The following is a 24077-nucleotide window of genomic DNA, read 5'->3' as shown; positions in this document are numbered from 1 at the left end:
CGTTAATGATAGTGGATAGTGGCTTATCTCTGCCATCTTCTGGGGTCATCTTCCGGTGTCGTATACGGTGAGACCTGGTCAAAGAGTGTGCCGACCGTGCTCGTAAAAACACAGACAATAGCTGCTGTTTTTAGTATTTTATTTCCCACATCTATTATCTGTTCTGTTGTTTAGTCAAATGGATCACAGACATCTCAGAGACTTGGGGTTTTACTGTGTCAGTAAAGAACTACATAGTTGACGTATACGTAACTATCAACACAGTTGGACTGCGGAGATGTAGGCAACATTTTTGGGTACATTTTTTTTAATCTGTGTTTTTTCCCTCACAGCGAATCAATGGCTTCCATCCAACCTGTCTTCTGCATCTGTCTCTCTCACACCAACAAATATGCTAACCGAGGTTCCACTGTATCATAGGTTGTCCTCCTTGAGTGTCGGTTCATATTCATGACCTGCTGCTAACCCCGCCCCTTTTTACATGGGCACACAAAAATATTTTAAAAAATCCTGACTCAACACGTCAGAGCTTTGGTGGTCAAGTCAGGAAACAGAAGACATCCTGGATCGGTGAAGCTTGAATTGGAATACAGGCCCTAAGTCGGAATGTCGGTCAATTAACAGCGCGATGAATAAAATCAAACTATATCATGCACACATGTTTGTGTTGCGTTTATGTCCTCTCTTTCTACCAAAGAGACGGTTCAACCTGTGCATCAACAACTGGGCGTGTTGGTTCTATAGCTGAATGAATGGAGTGAGTCAAGACTCCTGTCAGTCATTCAATCTCTTATGCACTACTTGCTAACTGTGTATGTCGTGTGTGTGCTACACGATGAAATACTTATTTTGTGGCTGTTGTGTATAAAAACGTTAATTTCTGCACGTTTGCACATCGTCAATTTGTGACCTGAAAGGTTTGTGACAAAGACAAGGAAATAAATACAATATGGCGGAACTTAACTTCAACATGTGCTTCATCCAAAACATGTACTTTGACCAAATTCCGACAAAAACTACACACAACATTGGTAAAAGCCAATAAAGGATGGGTGTATGAACTTCAAAGTATTTCTGGGTTATTTCTATTTTTTGTCAGCAAAATCTGAAATATTGTGATTGGGTCTGAAAATGTTGACAATAATATTAATTATCACCAATAATTTGTAGAATAATTATCGTCCAGCATGTGTGATCATGACAGGCCCAAGTATAAGACATTGTTCCAGGTAGAGAGGCTAGCTGTACGTTTTTGTACGTTTTTGTACGTTTTTGTACGTTTTTGTACATTTTTGTATGTTTTGTACGTTTTGTACGTTTTTGTATGTTTTGTACATTTTTGTACAAAACGTTTTGTACGTTTTTGTTCCTTTTTTGTACGTTTTGTACATTTTTGTACGTTTTGTACATTTTTGTACGTTTTGTATGTTTTGTACGTTTTTGTTCCTTTTTTGTACGTTTTGTACGTTTTTGTACATTATGTACGTTTTGTACGTTTTTGTACATTTGTGTACATTTGTGTACATTTGTGTACATTCGTGTACATTTGTGTACATTCGTGTACATTTTCGTACATTTTCTTATGCACCATGTGCTAGCTGTGTATGTTGTGTGTGTGCTACACGATGAAAAACTTTTTTTGTGGCTGTTGCGTATAAAAACGATTTGACGTCAATTTCCGCACGTTTGCGCATTGTCTTTTTGTGCCCCGAAAGGTTTGCGACAAAGACAAGGAAATAAATACAACATGGTGGAAATTAACTTCAGCATGTACTTCATCCAAAACATGTACTTTGACCAAACTCCGACAAAAACTACACACAACGTTGGTAAAAGCCAATGAAGGACGGGTGTGTGAACTGAGTTATTTCTATTTTTTGTCAGCAAAATCTGAAATATTGTGATTGGGTCTGAAAATAATGTTGACAATAATATTATTTATCACCAATAATTCGTAGAACAATTATCGTCCAGCATGTGTGATCACGACAGGCCCAAGTATAAGACATTGTTCCAGGCAGAGAGGCTAGCAGTTAGCAAGAGGATGACAGCTGATGTGTATCCATCAGGGAATTCCTCCTCTCTATCCTCTCTCTGGATTACTGAGGCATTTTAACAATTGACATATAAAAAGTCCAGCTGCCGAGATCCAACCTTTGCCCTGTCCTGAACGACCGACAATTTCCAATCTACAAATGTGTCACACTCTGGTTTTCGCAGTCGGAATACGTTGCGTTGTGTTTCCAGATAGCTCAAGTATTGTCTTGACAGGTTTTTTTGTCCCTTTCTTCGGGCCTTTTGAGTTCATGTTGAGACGTTTCTCAACAAAACTAGAAGCTGTCTTTGTGGTGTTTTTTGGAACGGGGGCAGTAATCATTTGTGGTATCTGGTTATCCTTCAATGACAGAGTGGGCGAAGCATTCGGGGTCCTGTTGGGTTTTTTGTTGTTGGATGATGACTTGGGTGGCGTCTTTTGGGACTTCTTCTTAGGCAGCCGGGAGAGTCGCGTGACACCCACCACCTTTAGCTTAATGGGGGCTTCGGCTATTCCTGCCATGTTCCGAGCTTGGCAACGATATTCACCAGCATCCTTGTACGATAAGGCATCCAAGCTGATTATTGACCAGCGAACTCCAACTCGAGGAGATCCCTGCATGCCTACAACGAGAGTTGGACTGTTATTGTGGGTTGTTATTTTAAGGGATGAACCCTGGTCTCCTAGCTGTCTGCGCGCTAACCACTCGACCGCCGTGCCGCCCCCATATTTAAGCAAATGGTTCCTATTGCTTGTCTAAATCAGCATTTTCAAAACATAAACATGGCGAAATGAAGTAAAATACAAATCTAGGCAATAAAAAGGCCCATCTAAATTGTGACTGTAGTATTCTACATCGATGGTGACGTCTCATGCATTGTTCAGACTTGATAGCCAAAACGACAGGCTTTTGTTGCAGGTTTAACTAATCTCACAACAGGCACAGTAAAGAAGGACAAACAATCATAATCCACAATAAGCTAAAACTCAACTCTGAACATCACTTCCTGTCCTCCACATTTCCTGCAACACGCATTAGCATGAGTTTTATTTTCTTAATTGGCTTATTTTCTGTGATGTTTACGATTTTCCATGAAAATAGGCATCAAATATGGCGGATCATTATCACACGGCACCATTCCAAAAAATAACGGAAAGCTAAATACATCTTACAACTCTTCAGATTCCTGGGTAGCTGTTCATCGTCCCCGACGATGTCCCGATGGCAACAATCTGCACAAAGAAATTTCACATTGATACGACTTGACTTAAAAACCAGATAGAGACCGCGTGCCTCACCAACATAGGTTGAAGTCTTGACCCAGGTCAAAGTCGGGGTTGGGTATCCAGTGGCATCACAACGTAGGATGACGTTGCTGCCCAGCGGAGATATGACTTTGGTGGCTGCAGGCTGGATGGACGGTCTCATGCAGCGAGGCAGCTCCACCTTGGTCAGCAGCGTTCCCGACTGACCCAGAGGCAGGCTGCATGTGACCAGCTGGTCCATGAGAACCACAGGACTCCCAATGGACAGCGACAACGAGACCACCAAGGAGATCTGGCAGTCGCACAGCCATGGGTTGTCATGGAGACCTAGGTATTCAGGAGACTGATATGATTGATGCACCTGATAACGAGGGCTGGAACAGCATGCAGAATCAAAAAAGTGGGCGGTGGCACTTTTTGTACATTTTTGTATGTTTTGGTACATTTTTGTACATTTTTGTACATTTTTGTACATTTTGTACGTTTTTGTACGTTTTTGTACGTTTTGTACGTGTTGTACGTTTTGTACGTTTTTGTATGTTTTTGTACATTTTTGTACGTTTTATACGTTTTTGTATATTTTTGTACCTTTTGTACGTTTTGTACCTTTTTGTACGTTTTGTAAATTTTTGTAAATTTTTGTAATTTTTTGTAATTTTTTGTAATTTTTCGTAAATTTTTGTAATTTTTTGTAATTTTTTGTAAATTTTTGTAAATTTTTGTAAATTTTTGTAAATTTTTGTAAATTTTTGTAAATTTTTGTACGTTTTGTACGTTTTTGTACATTTTTGTATGTTTTGTACGTTTTTGTACGTTTTTGTACGTTTTTGTATGTTTTGTACATTTTTGTACATATTTGTACGTTATGTACGTTTTTGTACGTTTTGTTCGTTTTGGTACATTTTGTACGTTTTTGTACATTTGTGTACGTTTTGTACATTTTTGTATGTTTTTGTACGTTTTTGTACGTTTTTGTACGTTTTTGTACGTTTTTTACGTTTTTGTACGTTTTGTACATTTTTGTACGTTTTTGTACATTTTGTACGTTTTTGTACGTTGAAGACGCTAAATGTAGGTCAGTACAGTAATCCCTCGTTTACTGTGGCTAATTGGTTCCAGAACCAACCGTGATAAGTGAATTTGCACACAGTATGATTCCTTAAGTCTGGTGCTTGTGCGTCTCATTGAACATTACAGTAACATGATCAGTGTGGAATACTACATCACAGCGTCTTTGGATGCGTCTGAAAGCCATATTTATATTTTACTGACTTGAAATAGGTGGCACCGCGTCGAGTGGTTAGCGCGCAGACCTCACAGCTAGGAGACCAGGGTTCAATTCCACCCTCGGTCATCTCTGTGTGGAGTTTGCATGTTCTCCCCGTGCATGCGTGGGTTTTCTCCGGGTTTTCTCCGGGTACTCCAGTTCCCACTCCAAATTGTCCATAGGTATGAATGTGAGTGTGAATGGTTGTTTGTCTATATGTGCCCTGTGATTGGCTGGCCACCCTCCAGGGTGGAGATCTATGACTGGTTTGCTTCGTTCAATGCCCAGAAGGCAGTGTAACCTGTCTAGAAATTCCAGGAGTCCCGCTAGCCATCCAGCTAATAGCCTGGACTCAACTCAATGCTCAGCATATGACGTATGTATGTATTTCGTATTATTTGACATACGTATTTATGTAAATCAGCACTAAATCAACCTTTTCAAAACATATAAATTGTAAATTCCTACCCAAAATTCTTCTCTGTACTGACCCTCCCCTTTGACCCGGAAGAGGGAACCAAAGATCCAGCAGTTCCGCGGATAATATGGTCAACCTACAGAAAGAAGAGCTGTTGGTTTGTCGAGTGGAACCACCAGTTGTGTTACTTAGCAGCCATCACACCTGTTGCTGGACAGGTCCAGGTAGGTGATGTTGGGGAGAAAGACCGCCGCGTGAGAAGGAAGGCTGGATAGTCGGTTGTTGTGAAGACCCAGCGTGTGAAGGCGGGGCATGTCCCGAAGTCCCTCCCAAGGGAATGCCGTGAGCAGATTCCCATCCAAACGCAACTCCCTCAGGGCTTTCAGGTTCACAAAGCTGCTGGGATGGATGCTTGCGATCGAGTTGTAGGTAAGCCACAGGAAGAGCAGCTCTGACAGGTTGTAGAAGGCTGCCCGGGGCACCTTGGTGATCAGGGTCTTCTCCAGACGTAGTTTGACCGTGTCAGCTGGGACGTTGAGGGGAACAGCCGCGATTCTGGGGTCACTGCATTGCACCGCCCTGAGAAAATGAATGACAAACCTGTTAGAGATGAGCTTGGGGTGAAACATAAAGTCCTCATGACGGAGTTTATGAAAGACAATCAAGTCTCACTCAACCTGAGTTGGGATGTTCCCGAGTTTCCATACGCGCAGGCACACAGAGATGGGCAGGAGCAGGTTTCTAACAGGAGATGCTGCAGGATGGAAAGGAGGAGCAGCAGATACATCCTTCATGAAAGGGATCCTGTTTGTCTCTCCATATTCTCTTTCCCGTCCGGTCCCGCTTGGTGTCTACAAGGCAGAGTGAAACTGAATCCCAGATTAGCTGGGATTACACTCTTTACAAGTAGCATGTAATCCCACACTGCTCCACCAGAATAACAAATCACAACATCAGGGACGGACCAAGCCAACCTTTTTTTAAATTATTTTATTCACTTTAAATATTTCAAATACTTCTAAGTCCCATGTATTTATGCTTTTATTAACTGATAGCATGGTCATATGTAACTGCACTATTGTGGATCCTGCCGCTAAATATCAGCCTTAGTTATTAAAAAGACGTGAGAATAAAAATATGCATGCCTTGTCCTATACAATTTAGTTATCTATATTATTATAATGCCTATCCAAGTACAAATATAAGATAGTTTTTCCCTCGTAATTATGTAAAATATAACAGACAGATATTAATAAATTAACATATAATTTTTATTATTATTTTGGATCGTTAAATTGAAACAATTTTCACTATTATTGCCATATTGTTTGCTTTAAAAAAATCTATATTATTATAATGCCTATCCAAGTACAAATACCAGAGAGTTTTCCCTCATAATTAGGTAAAATATAACAGACAGATATTAATAAATTAACATATAATTTTTATTATTATTTTGGATCGTAAATTGAAACAATTTTCACTATTATTGCCATATTGTTTGCTTTTATTTTTTGTTGACGGACTTTGTACACCTGCATTACGGTACATGTGCTGTTGCAATAACTATTATGACCGGCAGGTGGCGCATAAGGACGCTTGCTAGACTACTGCTAAGTAACGCTAAGGTCTTCTCAGGCCGGTCGCCGTCAAAGCAGCCAATGTTTTCATTGTACAAAATTACTACTGGATATCATGTCCGTTGGAACTCCACCTCTACACCGCCGACATTATAGACGCGATTTCCTTGTGACGTCTTTACAAAACCAAAGAAGATGGCTCTTCCTCAATTTGTCGGCGGCATGAGGGAGAATGCGGCTCGACACCAACCTCACCGGGTAAGACCCTCCATTGGACTAACAAGTTAGCTTTAGCACAAATGTTGTATAGCAGGGCGTAGACTGGCTCCTGTGTTCTGCTTTGTTTATTTAAGGTCACAAGACACCTCTGTGTTGGTGAGTAGCAACAAACTAAGCGTGTCAGTCCGTGTAATACATTAGTGTCCGTATTGCGTGGACTGTACAGCGTGGCTAAGCTAAGTGGAAGTTAGCAAACAACACTTTGGCTATGTCTCCTTTCGCGCACTTCCATACTTCGGCTTCGTCTTCTGGGTTCACGAGCGAATTCCTACTATATTGCATTGCGTGGCAGTACCCGGATGTTGCTTCGGTTTCGTCGTTTAGGTTCACGAGCCAATTCCTACTATATTGCATTGTGTGGCAGTACCCGGATGTTGCTCCGTACTTCGGCTTCGTCTTTTGGGTTCACGAGCGAATTCCTACTGTATTGCAGGGGTCTCAAACTTAATTTATCTGGGGGCCACTGGAGCTAGGATCTGGGTGAGGCTGGGCCGCATCAGGTTTTTAAAAAAAAACGCATTTATTAAAAACAGAAAAATGAATAAACTTTGCTTTGGTTCCGATTTTCTACAAGAAAAGCTCTGATAAAACATTCCACTGTTCTCAAATATCTTCATTTTTATTTTTCTACACAAAATAAGATCAAGAATAAAGAAAATCAATCAGTAATAAATAAATTTAATAATAATAAAACGGCAAATACTTAAAATTTAAGAAAGCACATATAGTTGGTGGGTAGACAAATGATTTTTTTCAGATTAAAATGAACAAAGCATTATTAGAGCCCTGTAGACATGACAAAACACGACTATAGTCACATTTATACTCTTTTTATTTACAACATATTGCGCAACTGCAGGATCTTGAGACACATGCTAACTCGCAAACTAGAGCGCTAGCGACCTAAACGGTAGCCTTCAAGTTATTTCCTTTAAACTTAAATAGCCAAAAACTTACCACTGATAGGGAGGAACTATTAACAGTTATTTAACCTTTAACATGAACATGAATCAAACGTAATAATTTTTTCTGGGTACATGATACCATACAGCATCCATATCAAACTTGCGTGGGCCGCACTAACATTAAACTTTCATATCAAGGCGGGGGCCTCAAAATAGTGTTCTGCGGGCCACATTTGGCGCGTGTTTGAGAGCAGTACCCGGATTTTGCAACGTCCATAAGTGCGCAGTGCACACTTAGCACAGTGGGTGGGCGATACTGCTAAATTTGGTATGGATCGGATACCGATGCTAATATTTTTCAACGTTTTTCGATGTTTTTGCCTTAAAAAAACAATGATTATATTCAGAATAACAATTTAACACAACAATACGAACAAAATGATACAATTATTCCCTGTTATTACATCAAATTGTTTGAACCAAGTAGAGTCAATAGTGGGAAATAACAAAAGCAAAAGTTTTTTGTTTGTTTTTTACTCAAAAATCGACAATGCATGTTTTAATGCGGCGTGTGTTCCAAAATCTGTAAAAATGTTGTACTTCTACTTTTGTAAGCACTTGGCTTGATGGAGTGGAGCATTTTTCTGGTTCCGTTGTTGGACCGAAGCTGGCTATTTACTGGTGGATTTATGTTCTCACCCCCACCGATGGGCGTGAGCTGCGGGTCGTGACGGAAAAAAAAAACGAGATTGCGGCTCTAAGCGGCCGGATTGAGATTCCTCCGTAGGGTGGCTGGACTCAGATCGGGGCCGAGGAGCTGGGTCATCCTGGAGGAGCTCATACCGGAGCCGCTGCTCCTTGACATTGAGAGGAACTCGAGCATCACGTGAGGACACCTCGGTGTCCTCCCGGTGGAACCGGAAGAGGGGCCCGGGGACCAGCACGTCTGGGCTTCCCGACTGATTCCGAGATAGTGTATGGGAACCGAGGCAACATTTTTGTGTAAACCCTCAACATAAGCTCCCGCGGCGTACGCTAACCAAGGTTGTGAATTACTGGTGTCAAACTTAACTGTCTTATTGCGACATCCAGGAGAATGGCAGCAGGACCCAGCTTCGACCTCCGAGCGACCCCAGCGTTAGACTGCCACACCAGGACAATCCCACGACCGGGCGGATTCCACTGGATGACTGCGTGCGAATGGGAACGCTGTTTGGGATGTTCAATAAGTGCCTACGGGGGATGGGTTTCGGCCAGATGTACTTTGGCGACAAGATCGTGGAGCCAGTCGTCATCGTCATCTTTTGGCTCCTGCTGTGGTTCCTGGGCATTCACGCCCTGGGACTAGTGGGAAGTCTGTGCATCATCATCATTTACATCCAGGATTAACGGCTAGTTGGGGCTTCTTCTGGGTAATTGATTAGATCCCAGACCGGGGGTCACCAAGCTTTACCATCAAAAGAGCCATTTTGCCTTCTCTTCCCGGGTCTTCCCAAGGCCTCCTATGGACTGGACGTGTCCAGGAGAATCCTAACCGGATGCCCGAGCCTCCTCATCTTGCTCCCGTCAGTGCAAGGAGCAGCAGAGCAGGAGCTTCTCCTGGATGAAGTTCTTCTAACCTTATCAAAACCATTACTCTCCTACCAAAGTGGCTGTGGATTGATAAATAATTTATGGATTAATAAATCAGGAGGGATGTTCTCTTCCAAAGGTGAGGTGGAAGCAGCAGAGTCAATCAGTCAAACGGCTCAACTGTACCGGAATGTTCACTTCAGGAAAAGTGCCAAGATTGAAATAAAAAACATCATCGTCGTCTTTGCTGATCAATTTTTTAATAAGCTAAAACATTTTGATACGTAAGGTTTGAATGTTGGATATTACCATCAACACCATGTTTGGAAAACTCATTAAGATCACTGCAATCAATCTCATGCCATGTCTCCAGGAAGTATATCGTGTACTTGAGGGGGACGTATAGTGCGTACTTGAGGGGGAAGTATATCGTGTACTTGAGGGTGAAGTATATCGTGTACTTGAGGGTGAAGTATGGTGTGTACTTGAGGGTGAAGTATGGTGTGTACTTGAGGGTGAAGTATATCGTGTATTTGAGGGGGAAGTATATTGTGTACTTGAGGGGGAAGTATATCGTGTACTTGAGGGGGAAGTATATCGTGTACTTGAGGGGGAAGTATGGTGTGTACTTGAGGGGGAAGTATATCGTGTACTTGAGGGGGAAGTATGGTGTGTACTTGAGGGCGAAGTATGGTGTGTACTTGAGGGCGAAGTATATCATGTGTTTGAGGGGGAAGTATATCGTGTATTTGAGGGGGAAGTATATTGTGGACTTGAGGGTGAAGTATATTTGAGGGGGAAGTATGGTGTGTACTTGAGGGGGAAGTGTATTTGAGGGGGAAGTATGGTGTGTACTTGAGGGTGAAGTATATCATGTACTTGAGGGTGAAGTATATCATGGGGGGAGGGGGGTATTGGTAGCATAAACTCAGTCTTGTTCAATTGCATCTTAATGTACTTATTTGTGACATAATCACACAATAGGTTAAATACAAAAGAAGAACACTTACCAACAGGTGTACTGTACAATAAAGCGGTCCTTAATGTAACATCGATCCCAGGAAATACGTACGGCTCGTGGGCTTACTGTCCATTTTTTGTTCATTCCAAGCGTCCAGATTTTTAAACTTGATCAATCCACACCAGCGTTCATATAAACTGTACTTATAACCATCACAGTCAAGTAGAATATATACAAATATTTACATTCTATACATCATTTGTGTCCATAGCCATCCAAATATGGGCATGCCCTGTCATTCATGAGGGTGTCTGAGCAGCATCAGTTGTTCAATGCTGTGCTGCATTTACACAGCAAATACATCATTTGGAAGAATTAGGGCTGCACACAAGAGAGGAATAAAAATGTGAGTTCGATTCCCGCCAACTAAATTCCCACTAATTTGTCGGTGACTATTTTAGCGAGTACAACACAGACAACGTCTTCGTGCTTTGCTGCGAGTTGACTTCCTGTATTAGCACGTTAATAGGATGCTAACCGGGACGTTTTGTGATAATACATTAAGAACACAGTTGGACTTGCATGGTTATTCATGAGGTAACATTTTCTGTTAACAGTTAATGGGTACTAGCTCATAAAAAACATAAATTCAGTGTCTTAAAAATATGAAAAAACTGCTAGTTCATGCTCTAATAAATACATGAACTGCAAAAACATCATAACTACACTCCTGAAGTACATTCTTACAACTGTGGACCACAGTACCAATACTACAGGCGGACTAAGACAGGGTTTAACACGCATGCGGTCGCGTATAGTTCAATGCCATCTGGAAGGTCAGTGTCCATTGCCGCCCTCTGACAGGATCCGGCTTGGTTCTGTGAATTTGGCTGTAGCGATGTAGAACAAGGCCGGCCCGGGAACCAGGGCCAGCAGGGGCAGGTCCTGCTCCAGCTTGTCCAGACGCGAGATGGAGATGATGCCGTAGGCATGGAGCAACCAGTGGCTGAACAGGACGACGAGGCGTTTCTTCTTGGCCACCAGGTTCTTAAAGGACTGGGTGAAGAGAGGCGGGAAAGAAACCGCTTGGTGATGAGCTCAATAATGAAAGATTCAGCCATTGCTGGTCACACGTGAGCTACTCTGAGACCTACTTGGTGTTACTATGTACGTACGTTAGGGTGCATCAATTATTGAATTTTAATATGGCTGGGTACTAAAAGTGTTCCAATAAATGTAGAAACAACACATAGAAAATATTTTTCCAATACATGATTATTTAGGGGTGCCACCATACATCTGTTTTTGTGGAATAAAGTGGTGAACAGTTCAATGGTCGCCATGGAGATTTGAGGTGATCTTTATGTTTTTGTTGGTATTTATACTACTATTACATATTACTAGCAAATTTGTGGTTTTGTGTTTGTAATTTGAATGATTTGTAGACATATTTACTATAATTTTTATAATATTTACGCTCATTGCCTCTACTGTAGCTAACATTAGCTAGCTACAGTTTGCTAATGACAGTTAGCTAATAGCTGAGCAAGCATAACATCAAGAACAGTAATATAGAGTAGACAGTATTACTGATGCCTCATATTTATTGAGAGTGGTACTGTAGTACTACATAATGTGATATACACTTGTCCATGTATTATTTTAGGCACTGTGCAGCACAACCCACCAGCTCTCCTAAGATGGTGCCCTCTGGTCTTTGGTCTGGACCCCCTTTGATAACCCTATAGAAAATGATGCTGTATACAAGTTCATTGTACTCAACATTTCCAGGTCAACTTTTTGGCAATTAGACTAGAAATTGCACATTTTCCCAAATTTTACAAAAGTTTATGTGTGAGGTGGCACCCCTAAATCTCAATGGATTTCCTCAAAACTTTGCGAAAGACATTTTTATATTCAAAAATGGAATGCCAGCCAAATTGATATGATGAATTTAAAATTTCCCATTCAAATTTGATGCACCCTAATGTACGCTAAAGGTCTAGTTCTCTCAAATATCGGTCACGGTCATCCTTCCGACTCGTAGAGGCGTGGCAAATAAGGCTGCTGCGCTATGAAAGAGTCGGCCTTACCTGGATTTCAGAGGCTGACATGTACACAGCCAGGGTGACCAGAGACAGGACCAGTATGATGTAGGGAAACGCATAATCTGAAACACACGTTCACAGAACGACTTATGAGACTAATTATTAGTAGGGGCACGACGGCACATTCATTAGGATCTTAATCAGACTTTCGGTCCCAAAACCCCCAAATTGAACAACCTGGTTGCCGTGGCCTGGCGGGCTCGTGTGTTAGTGTTTCTGTGTGTGTGTGTGGTTGGGGCGTGACGGTATGGGGTGTTCGGGGGCATCGGTTAAACTCTGAAGCACTTTGGGTTGCACACTCCGGTTCTTTGAGAGGAGCATGGTACTCACACAGGAGTCCCCCACCAACAGCCTGGAGCACCGTGAGGATGGGGAAGAAGTACAGCGCCGCATAGATGCTCTTGAACCTGTCCGACTTGCCCAGACCGCATGCTATCTTTTTAACCAGCAGAGGGCGCAGCAGCATCATCAGCACCAAGCAGAAGGCGTAATAGATGAGCACGATCGTGTATCTGGAAAAAGGAAACAGGAAGTACATTTATTGCACAACTAATTACATCGAAGACTGCATTGGGACCAATCATAATGTAACATTTCATATATTTTGATGTTGTTTTCAAGATGAAGAGGACTTACAGTGGATAGACGGCCTCCTGGGTGCAGTGTAGCGTGTTGATGTAGTCTGGACTGGGATTATAAAGCATGGTGTACCAATCTGACAGCATCTGGACTCTGCAGGAGTGGATAGTCAGCATCCCAACGGGCTCCGTGAGCAGCAGCGTGACCACGGCGGACACGCTGCACTCCAACATGGCTGTGATGTGTTGAAGGACGGCACTGGAACTGACAGCGCAACAATGTCAGGTCGGCAATTGTTATTGGACGACACCACCGAGTACTCCGCCACGTACCATTGTGGGCGATGTCTGATCTCATGGTATTTTTTGGGACTAAGGCCCACATTGAAAGGGATAAAAAGAAAAGGCCTGGTGTTCAATCACGCTCACCTTTTCTTTCCCGAGTACCACTCAATGAAGAACCAGTGCAAGACAAGAGGTAGCATGGCCATAAAGCCCAGGTAGAGCCAATCATAACGCTCCGGGAACTCGGTGCAGCGTTCACACACCTTCTGGTGGTTGGCCCGCTCCCCACGGGGACAGACCTGCACAAAACACAAATATCATGTACTCATACTGTACACCTTAACACAAATACACCACTTTCTTTAGTACTTGACTGTCTTATCATGAGATGTCAGAAGTAGCAGTGGAGTATATTTTCTAGTACTTGACTATCTTATAATATGTCAGAATAAGCAGTAGAGTATATTTTCTAGTACTTGACTATCTTATCATAATAATAGGTCAGATTTAGCAGTAAAGTATATTTTCTAGTACTTGACTATCTTATATGTCAGAATTAGCAGTAGAGTATACTTTCTAGTACTTGACTATCTTATAATAATATGCCAGAATTAGCAGTGGAGTATATTTTCTAGTACTTGACTATCTTATAATTAGATGTCAGAATTAGCAGTAGAGTGTATTTTCTAGTACTTGACTATCTTATGTCAGAATTAGCAGTAGAGTTTATTTTCTAGTACTTGACTATCTTATATGTCAGAATTAGCAGTAGAATATATTTTCTAGTACTTGACTATCTTATCATAATAATAGGTCAGATTTAGCAGTAAAGTATATTTTCTAGTACTTGACTATCTTATAATATGTCAGAATTAGCAGTAGAGTATATTTTCTAGTACTTGACTATCTTGTAATATGTCAGAATTAGCAATAGAGTATATTTTCTAGTACTTGACTATCTTGTAATATGTCAGAATTAGCAGTAGAGTATACATCATTATTGTTGTTATGGCAACGCGGCATTCTATCACAGTAGTATTGTGTAGGATAGAGCCCGTTTACAAACAATACTGTTTTTTTTTATCACATTGAATTCTATAAGCGTTTTATTCTCTGAAAAAAAACATTTGTCAGGAAAATGATGACGTCTACCGTCTACTTACGCCACAGTCCCTTTCCACGGAGCCATTGAATAGGATCCTGCCACAGTACAAGCCTGGGCATGTTGCACTCATGGCCACAGCTGTTGGGATTCAAACCTGTTAATCCGACATTCAAACATACACACATATATATGTACACACATACATATGTACATATTTACATATACTATCCGAATCCAGCACGAATGCTTTTTATGTTTTTATGTTGTCTTTCAACAACACGACGTGACGTCTAACTGAGATTTATAGAAATATCCGTCATCGTGAACTAATCTGAAACACGACCAAGGTCCATAAATGACCGCAGTCGACGTATTGAAGCATATCTCCTACAATTGACGACTATGTTTGATGGGATTAAAAAAACGATTATAAAACGCTTATTTCTACCATGAGTGAAAATAACTTGCCTATCATGGCCAACGGCTCACAGGGACAGGTCCCAGGTACGTCCAACTACTGCGGGAACCGATGTTGATGTTCGCGACGTCCACTGTGGAAACGGTTCACAGCTGCCGTCAATTGTTTACTTCTGTCGCAACGACGTCTTCTTCTCTTTGTCTTTCAACGGCGGATGCAGACACTGCGAGTGAACTATCGCCACCCTGCGGATATGAACGGTATGACTTGCATGTTATATCGATACAGCTAACTTTTGGATGTATCGAAGCGGCGAAGAACTGGAGTCTAACGCGGGGTGTCGAACTCGGGAGTGAACTTTATTCTTTTACAGAACATTAACTCACACTCCTCGCTCCGTGAGACATAACAGCCTACTCTCAGCAGCAACAACAAACAAGGAGAAAAAAAATGGTAAATACAAACAAATTATGGTTTATGCTGAATCACATGGTATATGCAAATTTCTCGCTTGATATTTGGACTTTATTCATGCAAAATTACTGCTGATTTTTCCATTTTGCCTGTCCTCGTGACATTTATTCACCATCACAGGCTGAAATGTTTTCACTTGTTGTGTTACTTATTGGAGCACACTGCAGCCTACATGGCATTGTACTCTTGCATCTGTTCCCTTTACTGGGCAGGATTGACGTGCACATGCGGTAGCGTTACCATGGCAACTAACCCATCGTCACACCGCTGAAGGCAGCAAAAGAAGGCGTGGCCTCAAAGGCGAAAGTAGAGACGCGTTGACACAGCAACGAGAGAGAGAGAGAGAGAGAGGGAATGGCGAGTGTACAAACAACATAAATAACCAGGATCTGTCATACGTGGATGAAAATACGGATATGTTTATGCGGTCTTTGCCATTTTGTGCGACATAGAGTCTGCGGATGAGAGCTTACCGGGTTTCAACGCATGCAGACCGCAGCGGTGGCAGGACGTGATGGCTTCGGTCAAAGCTGGAGAGCCGCGATGAAGCGTTTAACCACAAATGGAAGACAACAAGTCCGAGATTCCCTTGCAGAGCAACACAGTAGCATGGCCACCACCTGCAAATGGCACAACTTCAGGTGAGTTCATTTAGGAAGCAGCCATGACGCTTTAAACCATCCTATGTGTTTACATTGCAAAGGCCTTTACTGCAGTGGGGGGCAAATGCCACAGGAAATGACAGGACATTGATTTTGCAACTTGATTTGTCAGATTTAACACAACATATGCACAATGATGTCAAAACAGAGACTTTGTAGTAAACATTTAGGACATGGATGTGGCCACCAATATGGTAAACCATAAAGGTAACTTGCATATTTAATGACCTCTTAACCCTGAGAGGCTTCCAACTAGGGTGGCAGGGACGCAGCCTATCCCAGCTGTCTCCAAACAACCATTCCCACCACACTCACCCACCTGAAGCACTTCACAACATTTGAAACGGTAGTTCCTTTTGTCAGGGAAACCTTCTTGTGTTATCCACCTGACAGTTTGAAATGACAACATGATGAAGAGGGCCATCGCCGACGGTGGCCGAGTACCCGACTGCCTGCAAGGATGGGCTTTGTTGGGGTTTTGAACGTCGTCGAAGGAATCAGCTGCTAGCGGCGCCATGTGGGACAACAACACCAACCCAGCCAGCGCTGGCGTAGCAAGGTGATTCACTCTACTCTTGTCTTTCTCCAGCTTGGAGCCTTTCACAGGTCACAAGGTTCGATTCCGCCCTTTTTGTCCATCGTGATAATAACCACAACCAAGGAGGACAGATATTTCAATTAAAGTCCATCCATATTTTATTTTCTATGCCGCAGATACATAAGTGGGTCAAAAATGACTCGGTCAGGTTGTTTTCTTGAAATATCTTCCTAATGAAAATTTTTTATCATTTCATATTCCAGGTATTCCTCAAAAAACATGTTTTTGATATCATGCCATTCACATTTTTAACTTACCTTTTATACATTTTAAGAAATTTGTGGTTTTGTGTTACTACCCCAACCTCGCATAAGTGGGTCAAAAATGACCTGGTCAGGTTGTTTTGTTGAAATATCTTCATAATGAAAAAAATATATAATTTCATATTCCAGGTATTCCTCAAAAAACATGTTTTTGATATCATGCCGTTCATATTTTTAACTCATCTTTCATACATTTTAAGAAATCTTCCATAAGTGGGTCAAAAATGACGCGGTCAGGTTGTTTTCTTGAAACATCTTCGTAATGACAAATTTTTATCATTTCATATTCCAGGTATTCCTCAAAAAACATGTTTTTGATATCATGCCGTTCACATTTTTAACTTATCTTTTATACATTTTAAGAAATTTGTGTTTTTGTGTTACTACCCCAACCTTCCATAAGTGGGTCAAAAATGACCCGGTCAGGTTGTTTTCTTGAAATATCTTTGTAATGAAAAATTATCATTTCATATTCCAGGTATTCCTCAAAAATCTCATTTTTGATATCATGCCGTTCACATTTTTAACTTACCTTTATGCAACACACAATGGATCCTCACATTTTCTATTGTTGTACGGGGTCATTTTCTTTTTCAAAGATGGAAAAAAGTGAAATGTTTCTAACATGACATCATTCTTGTGTGGTCCTAAATATAATACTAAATGTCATAAAAGTGATTATTCCAAACCAAAATGGCAAAATTGGGGGGTGGGGGGGTTACTGTCGGGAGAAGCACTGGCTTACAGTATTATGTACAGTACTACAGTACATCATTAAAGATGTGTTTGTTTGTGGTACTAATGAGCTATGGGTAGAAGTGTGGCTGCACATTGTCAACACTGGATAATGAACCTGCTCAGAAGAAGGCTTTGAATTGAAATATGGATCCTGATAGCACACCCTTGAGAGAGGATCAATGGAAGAATTGCCAGGTGGAAATGGAAGGTGACGGATCAATGAACTTATACAAAGCCATAACACTAAGAAGATAAACACATAGTTATGGTGCGCCACCAAAAGTAAAGCAGTTAATAGTCTGCTTTCTATTCATGTTGGCTTACCAAAGGTCCTGTTTGTTATTGTTTTTCTTTGGCCCATAAAATTATTATTTGTCCATAACAACATGAAAATGCTGCTGAGGAAGAAGGAAGAAGAAGATCCAGGCTACTGTATGTCCTGGGACATATATTTTCTTATTATAAATTATTTATTTTTTTATTGATATTTATATTTATTTGTATTTATTTATTTATTTTATATTTTTTATTAATTTATATTTTATTTATTTATTTTATTATTATAAATTTTTTTATTTTATCTAAAAATATTTCATTAATAAATTGTTATTATTTTATTAATATATTCATATTATTTATTAAATAAATAATATTATAAATAATATAAATAATATTATAAAGATAAATATTATATAATAATATAAATATTATTTTATTATTATAAAATAAATATAAAATAATAATACTTTATTTATTTATTTTGTTATTGTATTATTTGGCTTTATTTGATGTTTTTTCATGCTAATTTGGCGCGGCCGGACCAGAGCAGGAGGGGATAGAAAAGAAGAAATAACAAGAGGAGTCAATACAAAGAGAGACAAAAACAACAGCAGCAACAACAATTGCAAAGACAACGTTGACATTTCTGTTTCATAAGCCTCGGCGTGTTGAAGAAGTTTCAAACCTTGCCGCGTCCAACCTCAGCAGCTGCATGCCCCCCTTGCCCTAACCATGCTGGTGCAGCTCGACATCCAACCAAGAGATCATGGCGGTTTGAATACCTGACAGAAAATGACATTGAATCTGATTTTTGGAAAGATTTTAGATGTTCAAAGTTGTGGCCTTCAACTTTTGATCAGCCTATTTGACATCAGCCGAGACAAAGAAGAGTTTGGGGTGAGGCTCGGAGTTTGTTGAAGACCCTGCATCATTCTGATTTATGAATCAGACTAATTACCGATTGGCTCCGCCCCTAGTCACTAGATAAAAATGCCTGCAAAAGCACAAACAGGAAAGGCGGGTGGAAACAGGAAATACAACAATAAAAACACGCTGACCTCATTCTTTGCATGCTTGCACTTTTGGCACATTTGGTGCTTTGCTGTCACTCTGCTGATGCGTCGCATGGCAACCTCGGGCTACACCCTGGGCTAAGAATGGTGCAGAAGATGCTCTCCATACCGGCACCGGTGCCGACGTTACAGGTAGTACACGGACGGAAAAACCAAGTACTTTGCGGGGGTGTCGTGTCACTAAAAGCCCCTGATAATGTTGGAAAACATATTCAGAAGCTCATAAACAGGTTTTGTATGACGACAATATTCCATTGACAAATAAGGAACCATACTTAACCATACTTTTGATGATAATAGATTGTCATTGAACCTAAATAAAACTAAAATAATGCTTTTTGCTAACAGCAGAAAGGACACGCAGCAGCAAATACAAATAGACGGTGTGGACATTGAAAGGGTGAAGGAAAATACATTTCTGGCGATCACAATAGATGAAAATATGAGCTGGAAACCTCATGTTACAAATATACAACATAAGGTGGCCAGAAATATTTCAGTATTGAACAAAGCAAAATTAGTTCTCAATCAGAAATCACTCCACACTCTTTATTGCTCTCTGGTTCTACCATATCTTACTTATTGTGTGGAAATATGGGCTAATAACTATAAAAGCAATATTCACTGGCTAAATGTACTGCAAAAAAGGTCAGTAAGGATAATTCATAATGCCGCCTACAGAGAACATACTAACTCCTTATTTCTAAAATCACAAATACTTCAACTTGCTGATATAGTTCATCTTCAAACAGCTAAAATAATGCATAAGGCTAAAAATAAGCAATTAGCTAAAATTGTCATCCAATACTTCTCTACAAGAGAGGAGAAATATGATCTCAGGAAGAAGTACATTTGAAACACTTCTATGCTAGGACTACGTTATGCTAGCCATAGCATTTCATTATGTGGAATCAAACTATGGAATGGATTGAGTAAGGAAATCAAACAATGCACAACGATGAGCCAATTCAAGAAACAATACAAGCAGTTGATGTAATAAATAAAAAAATAAAAAATTAAAAAAAAATAAAAGAATTTTTAAAAAAATTTCAAAAAAATTTCAAAAAAATTTCAAAAAAATTTCAAAAAAATTTCAAAAAAATTTCAAAAAAATTTCAAAGAAAAACTTAAACTACATTAGGAAAGCAGGAAGTGAACAAATGTAACAGTTAGTGATTGTAAAAGTACCAGATGGAGGGGTAGGATTTAATAAGCTTTGCTTCTTCCTACTCCTTTTGGACATGTGGAACTGGGAACTGATTATGGGATGCACTCAATTGGAATCTGATGCATGTTCAAATGAAATAAAACCATTACCATATTTAGACAAAGTCCTCAAATCAGCGTCTGGTCTGGGCAATCAACCAGGGTCTACGATCCCATCAAAGTCTTGGATCGCTGTCACTTCCTCTGAATTGATAAGATTTCTCCATTTCAGGGTCGTCTCCTCGGTCAGTGGCCTGGTGACGACCACCCCAGAGGCCATGGTATCGAGCGGCGGGAATGTAACTTCGTTCAAAGCCCCGGGGGGTCATGGGGCACCGACACCTTCGGTGCTGAGCGCCGCCGAGACTAACACTGTCCTGAAGGGCTTTATGGTGGCAGCTCAGGCACTGGTACTCCTCTCCATTTTCCTTCTCTCCAGCCTGGGTAATTTTGCCGTCTTGATTGTCATCATCAAACACCGGCAGCTCCAGACGGTGACCAACGCTTTCATTATGTCTCTGTCCATGTCCGACTTCCTCACAGCCGTCCTATGCCTGCCCTTCTCCTTTGTCATGCTCTTCAGTAGGGACGGGGTCTGGATGTTTGGGGATGGTTTCTGTGTGGCCAACGGGTTTTTCAACACCTGCTTTGGCATCGTGTCTACCTTGACTATGACTTTGATCTCGTTGGACAGGTACTACGCCATCGTCAGGCAGCCACAGGCTAAAATCGGGCGACCCAAAGCCACTAAGTTGTTAGTCGCCGTTTGGTTAGCTGCAGTTGTCTTCTCCCTTCCGTGGTATCTGGTCACACAAAGGCCGAAAGAAATCCACAAGCAGGGTTTCTACCACTGCATGTACGTTTTCCACTCCGGGAGCTCCCACACGGGTGGAGCTTATAGCATCTGTCTTATCATTGTGTGTTTTTTACTGCCCTTTTCGCTGATGTGTTTCTGTCATTACAACATCTGTAAGACAGTCCGCCTCTCGGAAATACGAGTCAGACCTGTGACTACGTACGCGTACTTGCTGAGGTTCTACAGCGAGATGCGCACGGCCACCACCGTCCTCATTATGATTGTTTTCATCATTTTTTGCTGGGGGCCGTATTGTTTAATGGGGCTGATCAGCGCATTTGGAGACTACACTTTCACCCCTGTGATGGACACAGCTGCCATTTGGCTGGCTTGGGCCAATGGAGCCATCAACCCCCTCATCTACGCCCTGAGGAACCCCAACATATCCATGCTGCTGGGGCGCAGGAGAGAGGGGGGCTACCGCACCAGAAATATCGCACCGTACTTGTCCAGCCGCGCCCAGAACCGGGACATTTGTCTTACTCAGGTGGAGAAGATCAGGGGTCGCTACTTGAGTCGAGTGGGAATGAGTCATAACAGCAGACTGTCCAGTTCAAGTCCGGGCAAAGGAGCGGGGGCGGAGGTTACAATGTGGGCCTGCAAAAACCCTGCCGTCTTTTTCTGCAGGGATGCCCCCCCGGGTAGCACGGCGCCCCCCGCCGTTGTCAGCGCGCCGACAATGAAGACAGCCGACACCAGTCTGTAATCATTGGTGGTGGTGGGGGGGATTTGGGTATCTCATCCTCCATTTTGGCAGTCAAATTAATTCCTCCATGGTTTGCTGGCTTTTCCTCTGTGGAAGGACGGCAGTGACAAGCACCTTCCAGCGCTACTGCAAGTGCCTCCCGTGTGACGTTACTATCCATCCATCCATTTTCCTCCACTTATCCGGGTCCAGGTCACGGGGGCAGCAGTCTCAGTAGGGAAGCCCAGACTTCCCGGTTCCCGGCCACCTTCTCCAGCTCCACCGGGAGGACACCAAGGCGTTCCCAGGCCAGCTGTGAGCCCTCCAGCGTGTCCTAGGTCTGCCTGGGACCTTTTCCCGGCTGGGCATGCCCGGAACACCTCACCAGGGAGGCGTCCGGACTAGATGCCCGAGCCACCTCAACTCAATTCAGAAGACCCATATAAATAAAAACAAGAGGAGGAACCGTACCTCGCCCGGGATGTGGGATACCGGGGCCTCACCCTGGAGCCAGGCCCGGGGGAGGGACCTGGTGGTCGGGCCTTCACCCGGCCAGCCCGAAGAAGCCACACGGGATCTCCCCCTCGTAGACCCACCACCTACGGGGACAAGCATAAGGGTCCGGTGCATTGTGTGTTGGGTGGCGGTCAAGGGCGGGTGCCTGGGCGACCTGGTCTTTGGCAGCCAAATCTGGATGTTTACTATATGAATTTTATTGTTTGATTGGCGAGATTAATGATCATAAAATATATTACACAGTAATATGGTGGCCTCATTTTATTTAATCCCTAATCTGCAAATTACTTATGTTTAAAAAGATTGGAATCTTGGAATTCCTCCCCCCAGCCCACACATCACAGCTCCCCATCTCTACCTACCCATGCCAGGGAAGACCAAATATTCCCAAACAGGCCACCTTAATGGCGGGAGGAAGTCTATCGTTAGCCGTGACTGCCGCTAGCTAAAGGCTGGGCTGCACCCAGTTTGGCGTCAGATTAGACACATAATGTCCACTTCCTGTCCAAACTGAATGTGGACTCTGTGGGAAATTGCATTTCTGGATCCGATTCCAAATCCATGTCCGCCGACTGTACACCCGTATTGATTGGCACCGTTTCATTTTGGGATCTTCATGAACTCAAATGTCCAACACAGGAACGCTGTGATGATGATGATGATAATAATCTGGTATCATGATAATCTCCATTGTCTATGAGTCGTCTGTGTGGTTTGTATGACGTTCATTTGAACCCATGACAGGATTATGTCATGACTCCATGATTTTTACGTGCTCACACAGCCACGTCTGAGACCGTCAGCATATTGTTAGCATATTATTATTATTATAAACGTATCGCTTTTAATGTTGTGGACTTATTCTCTGTCATATTTGATTGGAATAAAATTTTCACGTCATATTTGATATGTCACAGTGTTTTTTATGAAAAAAATGATAAGCATTTGGTTGCCTACTTTTCACTTTCCTGTAGATGTGGTTCTCCTGGAGGGGTTTTATGCCTTGAAATTCCTGTGGTACAGAATAAGGAAGACAATCCACAATGACTTGACGTATATTCACCCTCAGGATTTATTCTTCCTGTCAAAAATAACAACACTTCAGATATCATAAGATGATTACATCAACAATTATTTCACATTTTTCAGTTAGCCTGCTTCAAGCTATTAACTGTACATTAACGCTTGCTAGCATTAGCCATTTTGCTTATGTTCAAATGCTCTACAACACATTTTGTAACAAACATTTAGCAGTCAGCTGTTTACTCTAGCAACTTTCTAAACTCTTTACAGCCGTTAAAATATAAATTATCTCTACTTTGTACTAACCTGTGCTACAGAATAAGGAAGACAATCCACAATGACTTGACGTATATTGACCCTCAGGATTTATTCTTCCTGTCAAAAATAACAACACTTCAGATATCATAAGATGATTACATCAACAATTACCAATTTGTTTTCAGACACATTTCACATTTTTCAGTTAGCCTGCTTCATGCTATTAACTGTACATTAACGCTTGCTAGCATTAGCCATTTCGCGTTTGTTCAAATGCTCTACAACACATTTTGTAACAAACATTTAGCAGTCAGCTGTTTACTCTTTCTGTTTACAACTTTCTAAACTCTTTACAGCCGTTAAAATATAAATTATCTCTACTTTGTACTAACCTGTGCTACAAAATAAGGAAGACAATCCACGATGACTTGACGTATTTTCACCCTCAGGATTTCTTCTTCCTCTGTGGTTTTGTCACCTACTCTATACCACCATCGCTGCAAGCACCCTCTAGTGGACCTTGCGGTATTACACCCAAACGCCAACAATGGAGATTTGCTTAATTTAGAAACAAACATATTAAAAAAATAGCAGGGTGTCTTTTTTTCTTTTACAATTGAATTTTATATGTATGACATGAACTATTACTACTCTTAAATGCTCTAACCA

At 41.6% G+C, this 24077-nt stretch overlaps 4 protein-coding genes and 1 long non-coding RNA gene across 6 annotated transcripts in view; 2 read left to right on the top strand and 3 right to left on the bottom strand.

Moving 5' to 3' along the window:
- LOC131132127 (G-protein coupled receptor 135) overlaps nucleotides 1-23126 on the top strand; it is a 44586-nt gene extending 21460 nt beyond the window's left edge. Inside the window, exons 2-4 of the mRNA XM_058077442.1 lie at nucleotides 15704-15892; nucleotides 16307-16472; nucleotides 20303-23126. Coding sequence (XP_057933425.1) covers nucleotides 16429-16472; nucleotides 20303-21632 — 1374 coding nt within the window. The 5' untranslated portion in view covers nucleotides 15704-15892; nucleotides 16307-16428 and the 3' untranslated portion in view covers nucleotides 21633-23126. The remainder of the gene's footprint in view (nucleotides 1-15703; nucleotides 15893-16306; nucleotides 16473-20302) is intronic.
- Nucleotides 151-7223, bottom strand: lrit3b (leucine-rich repeat, immunoglobulin-like and transmembrane domains 3b). Its single transcript, XM_058077443.1, has 7 exons — nucleotides 7141-7223; nucleotides 5664-5837; nucleotides 5191-5565; nucleotides 5037-5122; nucleotides 3335-3628; nucleotides 3209-3268; nucleotides 151-2658 (listed from the first exon to the last, which is right to left on the bottom strand). Exons 2-7 carry the CDS (start codon nucleotides 5771-5773, stop codon nucleotides 2201-2203), a joined length of 1383 nt encoding a protein of 460 aa, XP_057933426.1. The 5' UTR covers nucleotides 5774-5837; nucleotides 7141-7223; the 3' UTR covers nucleotides 151-2200.
- fam241a (family with sequence similarity 241 member A) lies at nucleotides 6566-9862 on the top strand. The gene is made up of 2 exons (XM_058077446.1): nucleotides 6566-6824; nucleotides 8843-9862. The coding sequence occupies exons 1-2, from the start codon at nucleotides 6762-6764 to the stop codon at nucleotides 9137-9139; spliced, it is 360 nt and encodes a 119-aa protein (XP_057933429.1). The 5' UTR covers nucleotides 6566-6761; the 3' UTR covers nucleotides 9140-9862.
- jkamp (jnk1/mapk8 associated membrane protein) lies at nucleotides 9550-15199 on the bottom strand. Of its 2 annotated transcripts, XM_058077444.1 has the most exons (7): nucleotides 14828-15199; nucleotides 14418-14497; nucleotides 13399-13553; nucleotides 13028-13234; nucleotides 12722-12903; nucleotides 12377-12453; nucleotides 9550-11339 (listed from the first exon to the last, which is right to left on the bottom strand). In XM_058077444.1, the coding sequence occupies exons 1-7, from the start codon at nucleotides 14832-14834 to the stop codon at nucleotides 11121-11123; spliced, it is 927 nt and encodes a 308-aa protein (XP_057933427.1). In that variant the 5' UTR covers nucleotides 14835-15199; the 3' UTR covers nucleotides 9550-11120. The 2 variants fall into 2 exon arrangements, with proteins under 2 accessions (XP_057933427.1, XP_057933428.1); XM_058077445.1 differs by lacking the exon at nucleotides 12377-12453 and having other exon boundaries at nucleotides 11188-11339; nucleotides 14828-15022.
- On the bottom strand, nucleotides 18281-23863 carry LOC131132131 (uncharacterized). The gene is made up of 4 exons (XR_009130311.1): nucleotides 23801-23863; nucleotides 23457-23525; nucleotides 23085-23139; nucleotides 18281-22210 (listed from the first exon to the last, which is right to left on the bottom strand). It is a non-coding gene; the product is annotated as an uncharacterized LOC131132131 (long non-coding RNA).
- Between the last annotated feature and the right edge of the window lie 214 nt (nucleotides 23864-24077).

The sequence above is a fragment of the Doryrhamphus excisus genome, chromosome 7 (genome assembly GCF_030265055.1).
Source record: "Doryrhamphus excisus isolate RoL2022-K1 chromosome 7, RoL_Dexc_1.0, whole genome shotgun sequence".
Taxonomy (NCBI): domain Eukaryota; kingdom Metazoa; phylum Chordata; class Actinopteri; order Syngnathiformes; family Syngnathidae; genus Doryrhamphus; species Doryrhamphus excisus.
The sequence above is the reverse complement of the archived record's forward strand: the minus strand, read 5'-3'. Positions and strand labels throughout refer to the sequence as shown.

Coding starts and splice junctions, on each gene's coding strand:
- lrit3b (XM_058077443.1), bottom strand. CDS start 5,773: ATGTATCTGCTGCTCCTCCTTTCCATCCTGCAGCATCTCCTGTTAGAA. Junction 3,269..3,334: donor CAAGACTTCAACCTATGTTG/GTGAGGCACGCG, acceptor TTCTTTGTGCAG/ATTGTTGCCATCGGGACATC. Junction 2,659..3,208: donor ACCCAGGAATCTGAAGAGTT/GTAAGATGTATT, acceptor CTCTCGTTGTAG/GCATGCAGGGATCTCCTCGA.
- fam241a (XM_058077446.1), top strand. CDS start 6,762: ATGGCTCTTCCTCAATTTGTCGGCGGCATGAGGGAGAATGCGGCTCGA. Junction 6,825..8,842: donor CTCGACACCAACCTCACCGG/GTAAGACCCTCC, acceptor TGCGACATCCAG/GAGAATGGCAGCAGGACCCA.
- jkamp (XM_058077444.1), bottom strand. Junction 12,904..13,027: donor CAGGAGGCCGTCTATCCACT/GTAAGTCCTCTT, acceptor TCCTTTTTCCAG/ATACACGATCGTGCTCATCT. Junction 11,340..12,376: donor TGTCAGCCTCTGAAATCCAG/GTAAGGCCGACT, acceptor CTCTTCACCCAG/TCCTTTAAGAACCTGGTGGC.